Source organism: Vicugna pacos, chromosome X, assembly GCF_048564905.1.
Source record: "Vicugna pacos chromosome X, VicPac4, whole genome shotgun sequence".
Taxonomy (NCBI): domain Eukaryota; kingdom Metazoa; phylum Chordata; class Mammalia; order Artiodactyla; family Camelidae; genus Vicugna; species Vicugna pacos.
In genome coordinates this window covers 104577155-104584974 of record NC_133023.1, presented here as the reverse complement: position 1 = coordinate 104584974, position 7820 = coordinate 104577155, and the positions used below count along the sequence as shown (strand labels likewise).

At 52.9% G+C, this 7820-nt stretch overlaps 1 protein-coding gene across 1 annotated transcript; it reads right to left on the bottom strand.

Moving 5' to 3' along the window:
- Nucleotides 1-3929: 3929 nt before the first annotated feature.
- LOC140691847 (melanoma-associated antigen 8-like) lies at nt 3930-5825 on the bottom strand. Its single transcript, XM_072956094.1, has 3 exons — nt 5646-5825; nt 4980-5048; nt 3930-4905 (listed from the first exon to the last, which is right to left on the bottom strand). The coding sequence occupies exons 1-3, from the start codon at nt 5703-5705 to the stop codon at nt 4027-4029; spliced, it is 1008 nt and encodes a 335-aa protein (XP_072812195.1). The 5' UTR covers nt 5706-5825; the 3' UTR covers nt 3930-4026.
- Between the last annotated feature and the right edge of the window lie 1995 nt (nt 5826-7820).

The window sequence follows — 7820 nt, the reverse complement described above, 5'->3', positions numbered from 1 at the left end:
TTATGAGTAACGTCTTTATGTAAAGTCAAAGAACTAGAATAGTCTAAACAAAAGAGAGTATCAGTATCAAAGGTCCCACACAATTTAATGTCAAGACTTTACTATATAACAGGGGATGCAATCTTTTCATGTGGTTTTGGTAGATTTTGTGTGTCATATAGCTTCTGTTGCAACTATTCAACTCTGCTGTTGTAGTGCAGAAACAGGCATAGGTAACGTGTAAATGAAGAGGCATTGCTGTGTTCCAATATGAACTTTGCTTACAGAAATAGGTGGCAGAAGGAGTTTGGACTATTAGCCATACTTGGCCAGTCCCTAGCGTTATTAGCAAAGGGCCAGTCAAATAGGCCAAATGAACGTAACAGAAAGTTCAGAATAGACCTGACAAAAGTTGCAAAGCAATCCAATTATGCTAGAATAATTGGACGTGTGTGTGTGTGTATGTGTGTGCGTGTGTGATGTGTGTGTATGTCTGTCTGTGTGTGTGTGTGTATAAAACACTGAGAAACAAAAACCAGAGATCTCAACCCACACCTCAAAAATGAAGATAGGCTTAAATGTACGGATGAAAACTAGAATGCTTATAGAAGAAACCATAAGAGAAAATCTTTGTGATTTTGGTTCTCTAAGATTTTGTAAAATTTATAGAGTCAAATCAGAATGATGAAAATGTTCTGGACTTAGATAGCAGTGATGGATACAAAAATGTGTGCAGTTCCTAAAAGCCACTCTGAAGTGTACACTTCAGAAGGGTGATGGTATGGTATGTCAATTATTTCTCAGTAAGAAAAAAGTGCCCCAGACTCTAACGATTTCTGACAATCTATGTCTTGCCCAGTATACACCAGAGATGTCTATCAGAGAATAGAAAAAAGTCATTCAAAGGTTCGAAATCTTTCACTCTCCACACTGCAAGTTACAGCAGATGGCAACTTCATTAACCCATCTACCTTAGAAGGGCATTGTTATGAACATGCTTGCAAAAGCTGCGTCTGCTCTTACAGTCCCATAGATTTTGGATGGTTGTGTTTTCATTTTCATTTTCATTCACCTCCAGGTATTTTTGATTTCCACTCTGATTTCTTCGGTGACCCACTGGCTGTTAAATAGCATGTTGTTTAGCCTCCACCAGTCTGTGGGTTTTGCAGGGGTTTATTTGTATATGACTTCTAGTCTCAAAGAACTGTGATGGGAAAAGTTGCTTGATGTGATTTCAATCTTCTTAAGTTTGCTGAGACTTTTTTTGTGATCTAGCTTGTAATGTATCCTGGGAATGTTCCATGCACACTTTGAAAGAATATCTATTCTGCTGCTTTGGGATGAAGTGTTTGTGTGTGTGTGTGTGTGTGTGTGTGTGTGTGTGTGTAAATATATATACAGTTATTTATAACATAGATATGTAAAGTCCATCAGGTCTAAAGTGTCATTAAGGCCAGTGTTTCCACATGGATTTTTTTGCCTGGATGATCGATTCATTCATAGAAGTGGGGTGTTACAGTCTCCTACCATTATTGTGTTACTACCGATTTTTCTCTTCACGTCTGTTAATAATTGCTTTCTGTATTTAGGTGCTCCTATGTTGGGTGCACATATACTTATAATGTTATATCTTCTTTTTGGATGGATCCCTTCATCACTTTGTAATTCTTTGTGTCTTGTTACAGTCTCTGTTTTAAATTCTGTTTTGTCTGATATAAGTATGGCTACCCTGGCTTAGTTTTTATTTCCATTTGCATGGAATAACATTTTCAATCCCCTCACTTTTAATCTATGTATGTCTTTAGATCTCAGTTGAGCCTCTTGTAGGCAGCATATATATATGGGCCTTCTTTTGTATCCATTCAGCCAGTCTATGTCTATGATTGGAGTATTTAGTTCTTGCACAATTAAAGAGATTATCAATCAGTAGATTCTTATTGTCCTTTTGTTAATTGTTTGGGATTTTTTCCATTTTTTTGTTGAGTTCTAGTCATTTTACAATATTGTGTCAAATTCCAGTGTAGAGCACAATTTTTCAGTTATACATGAACATACATACATATATTCATTGTCACTTTTATTTTGCTGTGAGCTACCACAAGATCTTGCATATATTTCCCTGCACTATACAGTATAATCTTGTTTATCTATGCTATATATGCCTGTCAAGATCTACAAATTTTGAAACCCCAGTCTGTCCCTTCCCACCGCCCCCCCGCCCCCTTGGCAACCACAAGTATATATTCTATCTCTATGAGTCTGTTTCTGTTTGGTATTTATGTTCTTCTTCTTCTTTTTTTTTTTTTTTTTTTAGATTCCACATATGAGCAACCTCATATGGTATTTTTCTTTCTCTTTCTGGCTTACTCCACAGCACTTTCCTGCCCTGTCCTCTGCAGTAACGCCCACAATGCCGGCGGGCTGGCAAGGTGCTCTCTGGCGCTGAAGCCAGGACACAGGCTCAGCCTCGGAAACTCAGCAGCCCTCCACGGGACCGGAAGTGCCCGAGCACCTGCTCAGGTGGCATCAGGGACCCTGAAAGCCAGGACCTTCCTGTGCGGCAGGCAGCAGACTAGACACAGAGGAAGGATGGTTAACTAGTTTCTCTTTACAAATCAGGCTAGAATACCCACCAAGAACCATCTTTCATCTCCAAGGAGGATTCTGAGCTGTTTTGTATTCAGCCTCGGCGGCCGTTGCCTCCCTGCGATTTCCAGGACCATTCCGCACCTATGGCTTTGGAGTCTGACCATCGAGGGAAGCTGCGCCATCAGTGTAAGTGTCCAGCAGACCGTTTCCAAGAACACACCCCAGTGTATCCTACCGCGCGTTTGGGGCGGTTACCAAACCTCTTCAACTATATATGCCAGGACGGAGTACACTGTGAGCCACATCAAACGCCACTCCTCCCTGCAGCTGGAGCATTCTGAGTGTCCTAGCAGCTCAGGCAGGATAACCAGGTCTCTAAGCATCCCTGAACAAAGTGCATCTTCCCCTCTCGCCCAGGAGATGTATCCACGATCCCAGAGGGACTGCTCAGAGCAACCTCCCACCTGACACGTTCCTCTCACCACTAACAAGTGCCGTCTGCACGTCTGCCTGCCGCCACCACCCAGCTTCATTACCATCACCTCCCACAGAAGGACCCCCGTCCCCCCAGCTTCCCAAAGCCCCGAACTGCCCTGGCGCTGGGCACTTACACTTGGGTGCTCTTTCCCGCACCCCCAACCCCTCGCCCTATTTTTATTTGCCCTGTGGGACTTAGGAGACATTTCACCAACGTCCCGACGTGACTGCGGCTCCTAGACTATCCTAGGTGTGGGCTGTCCTGCTTTTCCGACTGTCCCCGCTGCTAACCCCGAGCCCTCCAGAGAGCAGAGGCTCAGCGAACATCTGCGGAATAAATGAAATGTTGAGCAGGGATCCTACTGATTCACACTACATTTCTCCTTTCTTTACTAGCCAAGAAAATCCAAGAGATAGATAGATAGATATGTCCATGTATATGGGTTTTTTTGGTTTTGTTTTGTTTGTTTTATAGAATGACAGAGGTGAATGAAAAAATTAGGTCAAACAATATATTTTTTACATGTATTTCTCCATTGACTGACCCACGTCAATTCCATCGATAACTCCTTTCATATTTCCAGGGAAACTTCATCCAGATACCACGTTACCTCGTCCAGGAATGCAAACTAATCTGGAAGGTTAATCATGTTGCTTTACAAAATAGGAAAACTCTTAGACTTGAATGGATCCGCAAAAATACACGAGAGATAGACGTCACTGACAGAGACACTGACAACATTTATTCCTTCTATTAAGAGGATCAGCACTTAAAAGATTTCTGATAAAACAGAGACAAATTTCTTTGTAATCGTAAGGAATACTAACCAACAAAGACTATACTCCACCTGGCCTGGGGCCTCACTCCTTAGAAGGCTGACTGCTCGCTCTCCAAACACAGGGTGAAGGATGGACTCCCTTCCTGCCCGGCAGGAGAAGCTGCTGGACAGGGGCCTGGAGGAGCCCGGCTGCAAGTCTGGCTCAGGCCTCCTCTTCCTCATCACTAGCAGCCTCATCTGACAGGGATGGGAAGGAACTGGGACCCCGTCTACTGGCCCTGTGTAAATGCTCCAGGACTTGCAAGTTGCTGATCTCCGCGTGGGCCCGGGGGCCCCACAGGAACTCGAAGCGAGCGGGATCGCTGTTGGCCACCTGCCGGTACTCCAGGTACCCCTCCTGCACCCACACTTTGGTGATGAGCTCCCTGGGCTCCCCGTAGATGAAGTGCTCCCTCCCAGCACGCAGCCCCAGCTTGCTCAGTGCTCCCCACACCTCCTCCTCAGGGAGGCGCTCTCCCTCCAGGTGGATCATGCAAAGGAGCATCACCAGGAGGCCGTTCTTGGGCATGCTCTGCCCATCGCCCAGCATCCCATCACAGGTGAGGCCCAGGGTGGGGACCAGGACATACCAGTGGCCCCCGGGATCCACCTCCTTCACATCCACCCCAAACACCAGCTGCATGTACTCAGAGGCCTGGCTGAAGACCGCAGGGAAGTGGTCCTGGTATTCTCTGAGGAAGATACTCAGCATTTCTGCCCTGGTGGTCGGCTGCTTCCGGTGATACTTGAGGAGCAGGAAACCCACCAGGTCAGTCACCATCGAAGGCGCTGCATCATGGAGCAGGGACACGGCACAGGCAGAGTAGGAAGAGGAGACTGAGGAGGAGGAGGACCAGGGGGATGCGCCCCCCTCCCGCTCAGCCTCCATCTGCTGAACATCCATCAGGCCCCGGGAGTCTCTCGGGTCCTGAAGGTCTTCCGCAGCCTTGCGGAGCTCACTCATCTCAACGGGAGGCACGATGAGTGGTGTCGGGCAGCCGAGAGGAGCGAGGGAAGGGGTGACAAATGGGGACCCACGGGCCTGGGGGAGAGAGGGTGTGTCAGCAGGCTGGGCTGAGAAACCCACCCTGGGGGGCTCTGACAAAGGCCACTTACTGGTCTCCTCTCCAGGGGTGCCCTCGGCCTCACAGGGGCTCTCCTGCTGGTGGACGGTCGTCTGTGAACCTGTCGGGGGAAGTGAGGCAACTCCTCAGGGTGCAGCCGGCACAGCCGAGGTTCTGGGGGCAACAGGGGGTGTGTGGAGTGGACGTTGGCCTTGTGGGTTCCCCTCTGTTCTGGGAGCCCCCGGGTACACACTCAGGGCCCACACCTCAGCTGGCACTGCCGGCCTCCTGTGCTCTGTGACCCGAGGACACGTGTCTCACACCGAGGCCTTCACCTCCCGGTGTCTGGAGCCCCTGGGAGAGAAAGGAGGGGAGACCTCGGGTCTACACTGTGGCACAGCCCTGGACCCGCGTGTTGGCAGGAGGCCTGGGCTCTGGCAGGTTCCCAGTCTTCTAGGGTGGGAGGTCCTGTCCCCGCTAGCTCAGGGTCTTCACCGTGACTCCAAGCGGGACCTGGGATTCTGCTCTCCAACCACCTGAGTGCCCCTCCTTATAATAAGTCCCCGGTCTCTCTGAGCCCTGGATGCGGAAGTCAAGACACACCACGTGTGCTCATCCCGCCTGGGGGCCTCCCAGGGCTGACAGCAGGGGCAGGATCGGTTGCGTCCCCTCTGTTCTGGGGTTTATGGTCCCCTCACTCCTCCCTCGGGGTCCTCACCTTGAGTCTTGGCAGGAGCTGAGATTCCCCCCTCAGCCCGCCTGAGGCCCCGCCCGTCATATCAAGACGCCAGTCCCTCCGAGACCCGCATTTCACGAACTGCTGCGTGAGGTCATCCCGCCCCGTGGTCTCCCAGGACTGGCTCTGTTCTGGGGTCCAGGGTCCCTGAATGCTAAGTCGCGGTCGTCACCCTCACTCCCAGGCGGCTCTGAGATTCTCGCCTCCGCAGACCTGAGATCCCCGCCTCCCTTTCACTATGTCCCCAGTCTCTCTGAGACCCTGATGCGGAAGTCAGGACAAACCTCGTGGGCCTGACCTCCCCTCGGGCCTCCGGACAGCTGATAGCAAGGGCGCCTTTCTGTGGCGTGGCCTATCTTCTGGGTCCCGGGTCCCCTCAGTTCTCCCTCAGCGTCGTCACTCAGGCGGCATGTCGTCTCCCCTCTGCCCACCCGAGGCCCCGCCCCTCATCCCTGGACCCCAGTCCCTCGGAGACCCGGATGTCAGGAAATGCTGCCTGACGTGATCCCGCCCTATGACCTCCCAGGACCGACTGTGTTTTGGGGTCCAGGGTCCTTCACTGCTCGCTCGCAGTCGTCACCTTCACTCCCAGTGGGACCTGGGATTCTCTCTTCTGCAGATCTGAGGGTTCCCCGCCACCTCACACAAAGTCCCCGGTCTCTCTGAGACCAGGGAGCCGCAGTCACGACACAACACGTGGGCCTGTCCTGCCCTCGGGCCTCTGGGCAGCTGATAGCAAGGTTCCCTGTCTGTGGATGGTCTCTTTTCTGGGTTCCGGGGCCCTTCCTTCCTCACTCAGGGTCCTCACTTTGACTCAGGCAGCATGTGGTCTACCTTCTGGCAACCCGAAGCCCCGCCCCTCACCCCAAGACCCCAGCCCCTCTGAGACCCGGATGGCAGGAAATGCAGCCGGTGCTCACCCTGCCCCAAGGTCTCCAAGGCCCAACACTGTCCCGGGGTGCAGGAATCCTCCGTTCTCCCTCGGGGTCCTCACTTTCACTCAGGCGGCATGTAGCCTCCCCTTGGAACCCCCGAAGCCCCGCCCCTCATCCCAGGACCCCAGTCCCTCTGAGACCCGGATGTCAGGAAATGCTGCCTGACGTGATCCCGCACCATGACCTCCCAGGACCGACTGTGTTTTGGGGTCCAGGGTCCCTCACTGCTCGCTCGCGTTCTTCACCTTCACTCCCAGTGGAACGTGGGATTCTCTCCTCTGCAGATCTGAGGGTTCCCCGCCATCTCACACTAAGTCCCCGGTCTCTCTGAGACCAGGGAGCTGCAGTCACGACACAACACGTGGGCCTGTCCTGCCCTCGGGCCTCCGGACAGCTGCTAGCAAGGTTCCCTGTCTGTGGGATGGCCTCTTTTCCGGGTTCGGGGACCCCTCAGTTCTCCCTCAGGGTCGTCACTTAGGCGCCATGTCGTCCAGCCTGTGGCCACCCGAGGCCCCGTCCCTCACCCCAGGACCCCAGTACCTCGGAGACCCGGGTGTCAGGAAATGCCGCCGGTGGTCACCCTGCCCTGTGGCCTCCAAGGTCCAACACTGTCCCGGGGTGCAGGATCCCTGCGTTCTCCCTCGGGGTCCTCACCTTGACTCAGGCGGCATGTAGCCTCCCCTTGGAACCCCCGAGGCCCCGCCCCTCATCCCAGGACCCCAGTCCCTCCGAGACCCGGATGTCAGGAAGTCAGGACCCCACGAGTGCTCATCCCACCCTGGCCCTCCCAGGGCTGACAGCAGGGCCGGGGATCTTTGGGGCCCCTTTTGTCCTCCCTCAGCGTCCTCAGCTTCAGCCCTGGCCGGGTCCTGGGACGCCCCCTTGTTGACCCGAGCCCACACCCTCACACCAAGGCCCTCACTGCCCTGAGACCCCCAGAGGAGTCTATGGACTCACATGAGGCCACCAGGCCCAGGGCTTCCCAGGACTGTGGACGCCAGGGGCTGAGATGGATTCCCCGGGGATCCTGCAGCCCTCCCTCTGCTCCTCACCTGGGCTCCAGGCTGGGCCTGGGCCTGGGCCTCTCCCTTTGCCCAACAGATTATGATCCCATTGTACTCCGACCCTCCACAGCCAGGACCCCCGAGAGGGAAGTGGGGATGAGGGGGTGGGGATCTGATCCTCGCAACCCAGCCTGGAGTCTCCCAGGGGAGACCGCAAA

Excerpts from the sequence above, each read along its gene's own strand:
- LOC140691847 (XM_072956094.1), bottom strand. The coding sequence starts at position 5,705 with ATGACGGGCGGGGCCTCAGGCGGGCTGAGGGGGGAATCTCAGCTCCTG. Across the intron at positions 5,049-5,645 it reads AGCTCCTGCCAAGACTCAAG|GTTCACAGACGACCGTCCAC; the intron begins GTGAGGACCCCG and ends TTCCCCCGACAG. Across the intron at positions 4,906-4,979 it reads CACCCCTGGAGAGGAGACCA|GCCCGTGGGTCCCCATTTGT; the intron begins GTAAGTGGCCTT and ends TCTCTCCCCCAG.